This window comes from Passer domesticus, chromosome 19 (assembly GCF_036417665.1).
Source record: "Passer domesticus isolate bPasDom1 chromosome 19, bPasDom1.hap1, whole genome shotgun sequence".
NCBI lineage: Eukaryota > Metazoa > Chordata > Aves > Passeriformes > Passeridae > Passer > Passer domesticus.
The window spans coordinates 3,780,492-3,795,740 of NC_087492.1; the positions used below are offsets into that span (position 1 = coordinate 3,780,492).

Genomic DNA, 15,249 nt, shown 5'->3' on the forward strand with positions numbered 1-15,249 from the left:
ATCCTGTAAAACACACTCTAATGCAAATATACAGGTATGAGGTAAATCTGATTTATACACTCAGTTATTTCCATCATCATAATAACAGAATAATAATGAAAAAACGCTGTGCACACACACAAAACCCCATCTCCAACTCATTTTTTCTGCTTGCCATCAACATTCCTTATCATATTAAAAATTCATAAAATCATTAAGCTCTTTAAAAACTTAAGTAGAAGAACGTAAAGCAGAACACTTTTTTTCCCCCCTCCCTATGATAACAAGATATTCCAGATTTTATAAGACTTGTCCCAAGTTTGATCCAATTTAGTTTCAAAGAACTGGTGTAGAAGTGTATTTATTGACTAAGACCAATATATTTGACCATGAGGCATACATCTTCCACTTCCAGCATGAGAAAACCTGGCAGGCCAAAAACAAAGGCATGGGGCATTTTCAGGGATGAACAGTTTCCCCACAGAAACCACTCTAAAAGCAAAGAAAGGCTCAAATACTGACCCAAACTGCTCTCTTTTGTTGGTTTTCTTTGGGTGTTAATTCAAGCACAAATCAGGATGCTAAGGAAATGCAATTTTGTCACATTGTGTGTTGCAGAAGGCAACAATCAAACACAAAACCCAGCACAAATGTGAGCATTAATCAATGTATAAATTTGCTCAACATCATCACACCTACAATCTCTGAACACCTCAGTAAACTTATTTCTGCACATCTCAGAAATCCCTTTCAGTAAGAATGAGGAATAGTTGCAAAATTGGAAAAGAAAAAAGCACAATATCACGTTGCTTTTTATCAATGCAAACAATTTGTTAAATCTAGAATGAAAGCTCTGGAACAGAAGCCATTGCTCTAGGCAAGAGTAAACCAACACTGTCTGGTGCTGAATTTCTTTCCAGATGGAAAGAAATTGTACATGAGGGCAAAAAATACACAGAAGGCTTCTCTTTTCACTGCAGGGAAGAATCTGCCAAAGGATTTCCAGGAAAATAATCTGGTGAAACCTCCTCCCTCCAACTGCAATCCTGTAACACAAATTCAGCTAGAAATTTGACTTATAGCTACATCACTAAGTAAATACCTCAACAGCTCATCAATTCCAGCAATTTGGACTTTAGACACACTAAGAAAAGCACTTTCTTTAAATCTAACACCTGTAAACACACAACCAAGAAAAAGATTAGTTGTTCTAACTCAGTTTAAAGGAGGCAAACAAGTACCAAGGGATTCTCTCCCTTAAAACAGGGATCCACCTTCACAGGTCTGACAACAACAGCTGTTTCTCCTGGATTTCCAAAGGGTGTAGCCTGAACCCCATGGAGTTGTCTGGGAATTATCAGAGTGGAAGAAGTGTTTCTCTAGAAGAGGAGTTAGCCAAGAAAGCTCTTTGGCATGCAGACGACTGGGAAAGTGCCTGAGAGCCCCAGGAGGGTGAGCAGCAGCAATACTTCTTCCCTCAGAGCAAATCTATAAGGGATTAAGAGCTTCTCAATAACCTGCAGGGTTCAGTTTACCCCAAGAACTCAGGTAAAAACTTTAAAAATGAGACCAGCTCCTGCTGTGCACACGAGGGGCACTGGTTGAGCACAAACCAGTGCCAGGATGGCACCACCAGGCCTGGAGCCATGCTTGGGAGAAGTTCTTGGAGAGCCTGACCCTCCCATGTAATTGCTCCATATTACCCATAGGAACAAAGTGAAATGAACTGAGCAGGGCAGGCCTTACTGTAAGTCATTATCAGCAACCACAACTGTCAGAACAATTCCAGTAACTTCCTAATGGACTCCATAGGCATTTCCTCAGATTCTACATCTGCATGCTCTGCCAGCAGCCAGGGCAGGGCTGCCTGCATTATTTCCCCTGGTTTACAGCATGGAATTTGGATGGGACCTTTAACTAAAGGGAAAACACCTCAAAAGCAAGCAACCCAGGCTCTGCTACCTGACACTGACCTGACTGAAATGGAGCTCTCCCAGGATAACCTGTCACGGCTGATTTGTTGGGCACACACACAGGAGATGCTCAGCTTACAACAAACACAAGCTGTTTGTAATCTGTGCTGTAACAAAATAGATTGTATCACTTTTCTAGCTCAGTGTTTTTTGACTAAAGCTTGGCAAAGCTAAAGAACCATTCTAGTATTCACACATTCCTAAATAACCAGGAGAACACAAAAGGGAATGTGAGCCCCATCACAGAAAAACCTTCACAATTAATATCCTTTTAATTTCTAGTCCAGCTAACATAGAAATGAAGTGAGAGTTATCCTTAGCATGACAACCCAACTTTAATGTGGTATGAAACCCTAAAATCCACACTGACCGGCCCGTGTTCTGCTCCCTAACTGCATTTCCACCTGCTGTGGTTTTGAGGGTTTTTGGGAGAAGCTCTGTGGCTTTCATGCAGGACTTGGCTGAGGTACCTGATTTACAGCTCTCTACCTGTCTGTTAATTAAGCTGCAGAAAATGATTCTTAAAGCTGCATAGTTAACCATGCAACATAACAAACACTTGTGGTTCAAAATGTAAAGTGCACACTACATTTAAACCATCCACAAGCCAAACCCAGGATGCAATTTATTAATGGGTAAAGATCTCAGCATTTTTCTCCTGACCCAATTTCCCAGGGTTCTCAGGGCTTTTTATTTGAGACTGAACAAGATGCATTCTTCCAGAAGTGCAACTAGACTTGATATAAACAAGTCTCTCAAGTGAGAGGAAAACACTCTGCATCTTTCAAATCACAACTGAACTAAGGTCCTTGAGAAGTTCTAAACAGAACTCTATTATTAGGATAAAATAGGGATGCTTTAAGGGTAATTTGGATCTAGTTCTGCTTAGCATCATGGATTTGATAGAACACAAAGGAATCTGCACAGCAATCATTCAGCAGCCAAGAACGAGAACCTAATTCTGATGCATTAGGAGAGGCTGAAATTAAATAAAAACTCAAGAATGACATTTATGCAGTAGTGTGGTAACTTTCCAGAGATACACTCTGTATAAGAGAAAATGGAAATAATCACTATTTAACATATCCATAGACAGCAAATTGAGTTCAACAGCTTGTTTTTACTGGAGGATCCAATAGCAAATAATGAGCAAGCACTTCTGGCCCTAAAGAATAATGAAGTGCACAGCCACACTGACAAAAAAATGACATGCTGCATTAGAATATAAAAGTGATTCTGAGATTGCACAAAAGGAATTCTACAAAACTCCACAATTGTTGATTCTGTTGAAAAGCTGCACCTGCTTTTCAGAACCAGCCCATGCAGGAAGGATTTCAGCACTTGTGAAAGCCCTAATTTCAATACAGACCTTGGAGGGGGGGAAGCTGTCCTAGTTAAGAAACAACGTTGAAAGGAAAGCTAAAAACAAATAAAACATGCATCAGAGACTTGTTTATTTCTGAAAGGAGCAAAAAAACTTCAGAAGAAACCACAGAGCCGTGAAGTTTGAAGTGTGGTTTTGTATCCTTCCCCTTCCCCAGATTAAGACCAAAGGGCTGTTTCTAAGGGGAAGCCCAGAATCAAGAACCAGAGCGGAGTTTTTTTCCCAGCCACTATTTTTCCCCCATTATATATTCAGGTAATCTTTCACTCTGTGAGGGTTTGCTCTTTAGCTCCTGCAGACATTCATGAAGACCCACAAGAGTTTACACAGCCACTTTCCCTGGGGTACATGGAATTTGATCCATAAACCTTCACTCATTATACAGATAAAAAGCAAACAATGAGCCTGAAGCTCTTAATGTCAATGTGGCTACATCCTTTGTCACCTGGATAATTCAGTTTTGTACTGCCAGTTACACAGGAAATTCCCAAACTCAGTTTTGTGCTGAATCTGGTGGGTTTGATTTCTTTTTTTCTTGTTTGGTGTCCCCATCACTTTAGACATATTGAGGTATAAAAATGTCACAACAGTCATCAGTGTCAGGGAAATTACTGATTACAGTATTGTTAAAGCAATCCAACTACCAGGAAAGCATGCAAATAAACACTGAGACAGAGAAGCTTTGGTTTAGTGGTTTGGGGTAGAGGTTTTTTATAGGTCCTAAATACAGCACAGGAAGATTAAAAGAAATAGTTGATTTTACCCTAATGAAGCTCAAACTATTTTTAGAGGGAAAAACCTCTTAAAACCTGAATTGCTTGGCTGATTTTCATGATCTTTTATTAAGTTATTTATAAATAATAATAATACCCAAGAGAGCCTCTTCCTTCATTGCCTGGAAGCTTTGAACCTCCCAAAATTCTCATTAAACTACTTCACTAACTTGCTCACAGTCATATAATTACATATAGTGAAGTTTCTCCTTTCCCAGAAGACCTGAACTGTCTCCCTCTCTGAACATTATTTACAATTAAATAAGAAAACAGCAAATGATTCTCAGTCTGCTGCTGCAGTTGAGTAGATGATGTGCCCAAGTGCCATACCCAGTCTGGGACTGTGGCAGGGGAAGCTGATCCAGAGTGGCCTCGTGTCCCTCTGCCAGGAGTCTTGAGGAGACAGAGGTTCTGCCAGCAGCCTGGGAGATAAAACCCATTCAAGCCCAGACAGAGATAAGGCTAAAGGAAAGAATCACTGATGCAATCAAGAAAACTCTGCAGCAATAGAACAGGAGACAGAGCAGAATGACAGACTAGAATTGTATTTTGAAACAGGATTACAGGACAAACTGTTGTGCATCCTTAAGTAAGCCTTTGCAACACCAAAAATCCTCCTTTGCTCAAATCCCTTCTTTGAAAAGCATTTTCTTTGTGCTGCTGCTCAGACAGAGCACAGAGCCCTGCCCCAACAGCCTGAGATACTCAGTGGTAAGGCAGTGAGGTGATTACCACAGCCATCCAGCACTGGCACACACTTCTAATGCAGCAATTTCTCAAACTTCCTTATTCCAGAAAGAAAGAAAACAAGCCAACAGTGTATGGGAAAACAGCAGCACACCACTGCCAGAGCTCTTGCAATTAATGGCCAGCACAGAGAGATGTTTTAACCCAGATTCCCCAATCCCTCCTTGCACTGTAACTTCCAGTTCAATGGACAAAGTGCTGCAGCCCTTCCCCAGCAGGGCTGCACCAAACAGCACCAGAGCCAAACCCTCCAAAGCAGGGCCATGCAGAGCTCCTCTGTCCTCCCAGGGCAGAGCTGGTTGGGTTTTTATCATAACTGCTACAGAGCAAAGATTATTCATTCCCAAGTGCTGCTTCAGTTAAATCTGCATTCAAATTAAGAGAATGGAACCACAAGAACACTGCATTCTGCTCTGACATGAACAAAAAAAACCAGTTTAATTAAGAGGCAAGTTTGGTAATTAAAATTAAAAAAAAATAAAAAAAAAAGCAAAGAAAGTCCTTACTGGGCCCGACTAAAGTGGAGCTCAGCAGTTCTGAGGCTGCAGAGCAAGCAGGCAGCCAGGGAAGAGCTCATCACATTCCTCCCTCCCTGCTGCTTCCCCAAGCACCTTGGGATGGAAAAAGGAATTGGTGAATTAGCTGGTTTTCCTCCATTCTCTGTTCCCAAGAGAAGATGAAGGAGATGCAGTGCTGAAGTGTGTGTCAGCTGGAGCAGGCACTGCCCAGGCATCTGTGTGTCCTCTGCAACTGGAAATTAGGGAGGGGATGGGAAAGGAGGCAACCACAGCTCTCTGATCTTAATCCAACCCTGAAGTTCCACTAAATCCACAGGAACCTGAGCAGGAACAGCACAGTGAATGGAAACCAGGGCATGCAGAACAGAGAACAGGGACAACAAAAGAAAAAGAAATCCTATGAAGGTAGGAAACTGGCAGCTTTCTCCCAAAAGATCAAACCACCTGTAATCAAAAGCCCTGCAAGGTGCCTCTGCATTTCGTTGAGCTGATTTCTCTCTGCAGATCAGTGCTGAAGTGAAAATTTGTCAGGAAAGACAATATTTAGAGGAAAAACAATCACTAAGTCACTCCCTCCATTAAGATCTTGCCTGTACCACCAACAAAGTTTGGAAGCAGTTTTCCTGGGGATTATTCTCCACTCAATGTGCCCATTTCTGCCCAAACAACAGCAGGAAATTTGAAATAGTTCTGCTGATAACAAAATGCCATGATGAAAGCAATAAAAATGTTTACTACTCCAGAGTACTCCACACACATGAAGCACTGCACAAACACTAATTTCTCCTCATCATCTCAGGTATGTATTATTAATTAGCACCATTACACAACCGCTGCAGGTTCCTGTTATTTCTTTTGCTCACTTCTCTTATTCCTCTTTTCTCTTTCCCATGCAGCACATGTCCCTCTGATTTGTTTGCTCTCCTTTTTCCTCCTTCAAAATAAGTTCCTTACCCACCTCCTCTGGCACCCTGGCCCTCTCTGTGCCAGTTTTGAACATTTTAACACACACAGGGGTGTCTCAACACTTGCAGCAGGTTCATCTCTCCTACCTGCACCACTCACACACGAGACTCCAACTAAGAGGATTTATAAAAATTTTTACTGGATAGATTCACAGGCTGCATAGCAACACTCAGCAGAAACATGCAGTCACCTGACAACAATTAAAAACACAGCTAATGATATCTGCACCACACAGGCACTTGCTTCATCACCAGCCACTTCTTTTAGAAAGGGATAAATGACTAATTTTTGAGTGCTGGAGCTGAGTAATAAAGTAATAATCACACAGTTGTCCCACAATGACAGAATTGGTGTGTTTTCACCTAGTTTTACAAGGAATTCATCACGGGTAATGAAATCTGTAATTTCAATCTAAACTTCTGAAGATTTAATCAATTTTTACACAAACTCATCAGTACCCCCTGGTATCACTCACCTACAACACAAGGGAGATTTTCACTTGCATACATACACAATATTGCAAATTTAATCAAGGACATTAGTTCTTCTTTGCTGACTTAGACTATAACTCATCAATAACTGCAGAATTTCTCAGGACAGACTCTAAGTTAACAGAATTGTTTCCTCTGAGGCAGCACTTTTCAGAGCAGTTTTTAAAATGCTAAGCTAGATCTATTCATCAAAATTGTTTTCTTTAGATGGAAAACAGCATTAGAAGAAAAAGGATGACTTGTTTGTGCCCCTGGCCAAAAACACACAAACAGAGAAGATGAAATACCTTTAGGGAATGGCACAGACCCAAGAAAACAGGATTTCAAAAATGAACAGCAAATATGACCACTCTAGATTGGGTATTTCTTTAAGCATCTGACATGCCAGGAAATCTGAGGTATCAGGTAAAAATACCAACAGGCTATCAATACTCACCAACATCTGTCTGACAACCTTATTTTAATAATTTTTTATTTAAAAAATTAGGTGTTATTGTTCATCTCTAGTGGTTGCTAAAGCTATTCTTGAATTACCAGTCTAGAACTCAGACAGGAAACTGAGTGACTTGGAAACTTCATGCCTCCTGTCCCCAGCCAGCAGAACTCCCAGACAAATCTCCTTTCCCAGCAAAGAGCTGACTTTAAAGTGGACTGAGCAGCAGTGAAGCTTTTAAAGGGAGAAGAGCACAAGGGGTTTTGTCTCACCCTCCCTGGGGACCCCTGCCCAAGGGCTGCCCCAGCTCCAGTGGGACTCCAAGGTGGAAATGCCCAGTGCTGCCAGCAGCCCTGACACAGCAGCCAGCCCCACCCTGGGAAAGGGAGGCCAAATGGATCCAGGCTCCTCATGGCTTAATGCACAGCCAGGCACTGGCAGGGTTTGCACAGTGCTCTCTGTCATTCCCTTCTGCCTAATGTGTGTTGGAACCTTTGATTCATCAGCATCTGGTACTCAGATTTTTCATTTCCTCCCTTTTTTTAGGATTACCTACATGTAATCATTAAGAGGGTCTTCTTTGTGGTGCTCACAATGTGACACAGAAATGAAAGAGGCAGATTTAGCCAAAAAGCAGGAGTTCCTTGTCTCTCCTGTTGCTCCCCAGTGAGACACCCCAAAAACAATCCCAGCCTGCAGCTTTTTGAAGAGCATTCATGGAAAGCACAGCCCAGAGCAAAGCCCTGTTTGTGTTTATCCTGCTGTGCATGAAGGAAAAGGCTGACAGAAGAGTCTGGCACTCAGCACTGGGGCAGCAGCTCACACATTCTGTTATCAGATCATGTAATAAATATGTAATAGGTTGAAGTACTTAATATAATAAATTAAGCAGGGTCAAGACCAAGTGAATGCTCCAATATCTGACATGAATATGTAATTTCTGTGGCATTATTACACTGCTTTGGAGAATATAATAATACATTGTAAAGTTTATATTTCTGTGTCTGTTTTTCAAGCTCTTTTCATAGATTTCACTCCACTGAAAACATTTGGATTTTTACTCCTGTGTCTTCATGTAAATATATTCATCATCTACTTCTGTCAATTAGTCTGGCACCAGGATTTACTGCACTACAAATATTCAGCATCATGACTCACACAAAGCTTGTCAATTTATCCTAGGAGCATGTTTGGTGTAATTTGCCAGCTCCTGGTGATTTCTTTGGTTGTTTTCTTAGCTTTTACAGCATTTTGGCATGAATAGATCATTAACTGCTTTCTCTGAAGACAAATATGTTGAAATTCTCTAATAATTTCCTCTGCCAGTATCTTTTTCTGAGCTTACTGATTCTCAAATTAAAAGTTTTGCAAGCTTTGATTTCTTGCCAATGTTGTCTTCTTCTTTTACACTGGATTTCTTCACAGTCCTTACAGTTATCTCCACCTTGCAGAGTAGTCCATAATTAGTTTTGGCCCTGTTTACTAAAGATCCCCAACTCACACTTATTTCTGGTTTTCTTTTCCTCAGTGTTGTGGTGGTTTTTTTTCAAGTCTTAACATTTCCAAATAATCACCCAGATGGTTTTAAACTATTTCTAAAACTGCCTTAACTTTATTTTTCATGCATTTTAATCCTGTAAACATACTGCAGAGTTTAAGATATTTAAAAAACCAAAAAACCAATGCCTCAATAAATGTTAGGCTCAAATTCTGAAGATATCTGCCAGAAAACATTCACAAAATGCTGTAAGTTTTCTGCTCTTAATTTTTGCAAACTTTTCAAAGCAATGGACTCAGGGCAGTATCAGTTTCTTAGAAAGGTATTCTACAACCCCAGAAATATTTAACCATTCTCTTTGAAGATTATGCTTAATAGAAGTCCTAATTCAAGCTTTCAATCAATCAAGTTTTAAATACATTACAAAAAACTGAGGATGAAGTGGTGATAAGCCACAACTGAAAAAAAAAAGATTTGATTTCCTGTAGAAGTTTCTTGTGCTGTTTTGGCTATAAATTTAAACATAAGACAACCACATGTAATTATTTATTTATTTGTTTTTTTAAATGCAAGCCTGCCCTCTCGTGTAAGCCAGAGATTTAGCACAACTACAGGCAAGGAGAGAGCCAGGAAGACCAGAACTATCTCCTGACTCTCTAAAAACCACAAACCCTCCAGTTCTCTGCTCTCACCTGTGCTGTTTTTGCTGAACAAGGACACACAAAGCATCTACTCATAACTCAATGCCCTCTCTGCAACAGGAATAACAACAAAGTGCTTTCAATTTGGCTTATAATCTGCTAACCTAGAATCAATCTGCAAATAAATTTAAGTGCATAGGTAATTTAGGAATTAATCTCTTCCGTCACTTTTTGTCCACAATCAGTAGAGACACAAAGAAAAAAGGTTTTTCTCTGTCTGACTGAGGAAAAAAAAAAGGAGAGGGAAACTCAGCCAAATCATGGGAGTTTCTGTTTAGTTTCTTAAGCTTTACCCCAGTCAGACTGAAAGGCATCCACTCCCTTGGGAGGAGGAGGTCTGAGTCACAAGTCACTTGCAAAAGCCCCTGAAGACAACACAAAACTGGCACTGACAAGATCCTAAAGCCCAAATCACTGCCACCACCATGACTATCACCCACCCCACACAGCTCACACTCAGCACAAGCCATAAATGTTTAACAGCTGTGTGAAATTCAGATGTTTCACCCCAGAGAGGGCAGGCAGCTGCAAGAGCAGTGGAGAGGAAACAAGACCTACTTGCGAAGGTGCTCGTGCTCCTTCAGGAACAGTTCTGTTCTCCTGTTGTTCACACCAGAGCCGCTTTTGTACGACCTAAAATCCAACAGAACAGAACCTCAGTGAGAACTGGGAATTCAAGGAACTTCTTTTGCTTTATTCAGAGCACAGACACGTGGGATATGCCAAGCATTCTCTGCTCCCACCTTTGCTGTGGCAAACACGACTTACTCGATGTCTTTCCGTACTGATCCCAACAGATTCTCCCTTTCTCGTATTGCCAAGAAGTTTGCTTTGGTTTTGTGGAACTCGTGTGTGTAATCCTGTAATAACAAGCAGTTATCCCAAAATTAGAGTCCTGAGGTCAGCTGAGCAACAAAATATACCCACAGGAGATCCAGCCACCTTTAAAACTGTCAGTTGTTCTCTAATACAAAGTGCAAGACCAACTCAGGAATTTAACAGCAAAAATGCTGGAAGTGAATCCAAAGTAGTCTTAAAACTCACTACTTTTAGAGTTGCTAAATTTGATGGCTGCAGCTACAGCTGTGCAGGGAAATCCACTGTAATTCCTTCTCCCAGTTTCAGATATCCTCACCTTTCTGATGAATTGGTTTGTGTTGAAATTTCCCATGAGAAGCCCTAACAAAACCTACTCCTTTGGTGTGGTGAAGACGCTCTTGAGTTTATTCTGCTGTTACACCAGATTAATTTAAAAAAATCTTTTATGAACAATAAAGATGACTGCTATTTTTAAGATGCAATTTAACATTTTAAACCATTTCAGGCAGGTGGTACTTCTCAAAACACAATTTAACTGGCAGCTGGTGTGCACCAAAACCACTGCAACCATTCACAAAAATGGTACTGCTTTTCACACTGTGTATGGATTGCACAGATACCAAACAAAAATCAAACTGTACACAACCAGCCAAATAAAATATGCATTTTAACAGGATTATACCATGAAAACATGGTTAATTTATAGCACTGACTGGTAGCTTCAACCATCACATTTCCTTCATCTCCCTTGAGAAGCTTAGGAGCTTTTACAATCATGTTTTCTGAAGTGTGATGTTCCTTTGCACATTGTTATATGACAAACCACACAGACAAGGTAATTCATTACACTTCCCCTTTTGCTATATAAAACCCACCCACATAAGGCAGCACCCTTTATTGTTCTTTCTCAGCTAAGTTCTAGTCACCAATATGACACAAAAAGCACAATTTTCTTCAATTTGGAGTTCAGCAGTGCCTGGAGAGAAGGAAATCGAGATGGAATCAGTGGCATTCACACCTCCTGGTGAGACACTCCAGCACGCTGTGATAGCAGCATAGATAATAATCATTATTTCAGCCAAAGGAAGAGCACAAAGGCAGGGAGGAGGGCCCTGTGTTACCTGCAGGATGTCCCTGTGGCGCTGCAGCGTGTGCATCAGCGCCGCGTTCAGCGACGGCACGCCCGCACTGTTGGTGTACTCTGCCATCTTGTCATTTATCCCAGTCAGCTGCAGGAGGAAAGACACCCCAGAAAATGTGAAGTGGCTTATTCTTGTAAGAAAACTACAATGCACAAGCTGAAGGAGGCAGCCAGACATGCACACCTTGTCTAACAGCCTCACGAGGATTTCCTAACATCCGTCACAGAAATCCGGAGTGGGATACTGCCTAAATGCTGAAATACACCCAAAGTAACTCCAGTTACCTTTCCCAGAAGTTGCTCAATCTCCACAGCCATGGTCTCAAACATTCTGTCCTGGCTTGATCCATTCAATAGAGGAGTTGTGTCAGAGCTAAGGAGAAGAGGAGGAGCAGTTACTGAAAAGTTGCATCATTTCATGAGTGCCAGAAATAAGGAAACTCCAGTGACAGGGGTTGGAAAGCTCCACTATGCCCAGGTTTGCTAGAGATTAAATAAGCTCTGAAAAATTACATTATCTTATTCTGCATGGCTTTAACTCTTATCTGAACAGATGACACAGTATCACCTGCAGGAAATAAACACCACCTCTCCTGGGAAGAAATGCCTGACACCACACAGCTGTCTGGTACCAGTGTCCTCCTCCCGCCACTTTTAATCTTGATTTATTCATTTACTGGCAGGAGAGAGCACTGCACTCTTAGCATGTTACTCCAGCAACACAATCACACCTTAATAACAGTATTAGGACAACCCTGTGACCTATGAAGCAATCACTGCCCTACAGAGCAACACAGACCACACCACTTATCACAATCAGCTTTACACACCTTCCCTGCTTGCTTGTAAACTGAAACCACAAAAGTCACATCTCAGACCAGCCTGCAGAGCTGTGGCAACTAACACCCCTCAGAGACTACTCATGGCTCTGGTAATGTGCCTTCAGTAAGAGAAGTTTCCACAAGACAGCAAAAATAATGAAAGCAATTAGTTTACATGGCAAGTAACAGCACAGAGGAAGAAACAAAAGTGAAACTAGGGCTGTTCAAGAGTAACATCATCATTGCTGAGGTGCTCTCAGGCTTCCAGAACTGTAAATTGAGGGAGAGGTACAAAATGGTTTCAGTTATTAAATTAAATAAAATAAAATATAAAAATATCAACACACATACCTAAAGCAGCAACACCCACAATGGATATAGTTAATAAGCAAAGAAAAGGTTGCAAATGGACAGAGAGGTTGATAATTCCTGGTGTGGAACTGCAGGGAAGAGCTCACCTCTGGCTCACAAGATACACTTGAAGAGTTTTACCACATTAATTAAGTCAAACATAAATATAATTAAAGCACACAGAAACCATCCCTGTATATCCACAGAGACCACGTATATACACACATCTAAAAACACATGTGCAGCTCTTATTATTCTCATTAACACTCGTCCATGGCAGAGGGGTTGGAACAAAATCATCTTTGAGGTCCCTTCCAACCCAAGCTGTTCTGTGATTATTACTCACCTCAGCAGAAAGATAAGAAGAAACAGCCACTGGTTTTGAAGAGAGGGCTTGTTCCCTGCACAGCTGCTCAGTGCTCCAGTTCCCTTAAAACTGGGATCACAAACAGCACACCAGCCCACCTGGGAGGTGTAAAGCTAAATTCCCCTAACCCTGAAGTCCCTGAAAACCTCCTGTTAGTTTAATACACGAAAAATTCGGAATCAAGCCAGCATAACAAGCATTAAAAAGCTCACTGATCACCCACAGAACAAAGTTTAGATCCAGCTTTCACCAGTGACCTGCCACCCACAGCCTGACTCACACACCAACATCACACCAAGAGCAACACCAGCAGCAAGAAGCCAAGGCTTAAGAGCCACAGGTGGGACCAGCACTCAGCAAAGGATAAAACCCCACCGAGCACCGCAGGCAGCGTTTAAAACATAAAGAAACGGGCTAGTACCTATACCTGTCGCGTCTTCCGTCCCGGGAGCTGCTGTAGCTGGTGCAGAGCTTGCTGAAGGAGACCAGCTTCAGGTCCAGCTCGTTCTCCAGCTGCCTCGCCTGCTTCCTGAGATCTGCACGGGCCGGGCCACAGTCACGGAGCCGCCCGGGCACCGCGCACCTCCGCGGCTCCCCTTCCCCCAGCAAGAGAAACCCACAGGGGAGAGGGGACCCTCGTGGCTGGGGAAGCCCTCACGCTGATGGGAGCGCACCCGCAGCCCCTCACCCTCAGCCCAGGGAGGGTCCGGCGGGGCCCGGGGTTCATTCAGCAGGCACCGGCGCCTCATGGCTGACAGGCCGGCACCGCCCGCGCCCGCCGGCCGCACGGCAGAGAGCAGAGGGGCCCCGGCGGTGGTTCAGCCCCGCCGGGCCCGGGCCGTGCCCCGGGGGTCCCGCAGCCGCCCCGCGCCCCCCGCCCCACTCGCCTTCCCAGTAGTTGCTGCTCCCCGCCGCCATCTTTGTTGTCCAACGTCAGCGCGGGCCGGGCGGGGCAGAGCGGCCGGGGGCAGCGGGGCGGGCCGGGCCGGGCGGGCCTCCCGCGGCAGCGCCGCGCAGCGGCCGGGCGGGGAAACGCCGCTGCCTGTGCCCGTCCCAATCCCGCTCCCCCAGCCCCGACCCCCATGCCACTCCCACTCCCGCTACCCCAGCCCCGATCCCCGTCCCAATGCCGTTCTTCCAGCCCCAGCCCAATCCCCGTGTCAATTCCACTCCTCCGGCCCCGACCGTGATCCCCATCCCAATGCCGTTCCCCCAGCCCCGACCGCGATCCCCATCCTAATCCCGCTCCCCCAGCCCCGACCCCCATCCCAATGCCGCTCCCCCAGCCGGATCTCCACCCCAATGCCGCTCCTCCAGCCACCACCCCTACCCCAATCCCCATCCCAAAGCCGCTCCTCCAGCCCCAGCCCCATCCCAATGCCGCTCCTACAACCCCGATCCCTGTCCCAACACGGCTCATCCAGCCCTGATCCCCATCCCAATCCCGTTCCTCCAGCCCCGACCCCGACCCCAATCCCCATCCCAATCCCCCCCACCTCCAGCCCCCACTGCGATCCCCCATCCCAATGCCACTCCTCCAGACCGATCCTCATCCCAATCCTATCCCAATCCCGCTCCCCTAGCCCCATCCCAATCTCGCTCCCCCAGTCCAGACCCCGTCCCAATCCCGCTCCTCCAGCCCCGACCGGGATCCCCATCCCAATGCCACTCCTCCAGCCCGATCCTCATCCCAATCCCATCCCAATCCCGCTCCCCTACCCCCATCCCCATCCCAGTCCTGCTCCTCCAGCCTGATCCCCATCCCCATCCCGTTCCTCCAACCCCGACATCCCAATCCCGCTCCCCCCAGTCCCAACCCCATCCCAATCCCGCTCCCCCGTCCCCTTGTAAGGAAGAACGAGAGAAAGCACGTGGACATCAAAATAGTTTTATACAGATTATTGATCTCGGTATACAGGTAAAAAACAGGCGGCGGCGGCTGAGGGCAGAGCCAGGCCCAGCCCCGCTCCCGCGGCCCGGAAACGCCGACTCGAGTCCCTTGCAAAATGTACATTTATTTCATTTATTTGAAGGCACAAGTGCACGGAGCGACAGCGGCAGGGACGGGGCCCGCGGGGACCGGCTCCTCTCGGCCCGGGGCACGGCTGGACGGACGGACAGACGGACGGACCGAGGGCACGGGAGCCGATCCTGCCTTCCCAAAGTGCCCTCAGGGCCGGCCAAGCTCCAAGCACGGATCTGGAGCAAAAGCCGGGCCCTTCCCTTGGTCCTGCTGCGTAGAAAAGTCTCACACGTTTGCAAAATATCTCAAATCCACTCACCTTAA

The 15,249-nt window shown here is 44.5% G+C and overlaps 1 protein-coding gene across 4 annotated transcripts in view; it reads right to left on the bottom strand.

Annotated features, from left to right (window-relative positions):
* The window catches only part of GOSR1 (golgi SNAP receptor complex member 1), a 28,520-nt gene extending 14,605 nt beyond the window's left edge, over positions 1–13,915 (bottom strand). For 2 of the 4 annotated variants that reach the window (XM_064394377.1, XM_064394379.1), the window contains exons 1-6: positions 13,850–13,915; positions 13,384–13,498; positions 11,709–11,796; positions 11,404–11,511; positions 10,232–10,323; positions 10,022–10,096 (exon numbers count right to left, since the gene is read on the bottom strand). In XM_064394377.1, coding sequence (XP_064250447.1) covers positions 10,022–10,096; positions 10,232–10,323; positions 11,404–11,511; positions 11,709–11,796; positions 13,384–13,498; positions 13,850–13,880 — 509 coding nt within the window. In that variant the 5' untranslated portion in view covers positions 13,881–13,915. Of the gene's footprint in view, positions 1–10,021; positions 10,097–10,231; positions 10,324–11,403; positions 11,512–11,708; positions 11,797–12,941; positions 13,296–13,383; positions 13,499–13,849 lie in introns of those variants that run through there. The other 2 variants (XM_064394378.1, XM_064394380.1) reach the window with 2 other exon arrangements.
* Positions 13,916–15,249: the final 1,334 nt, after the last annotated feature.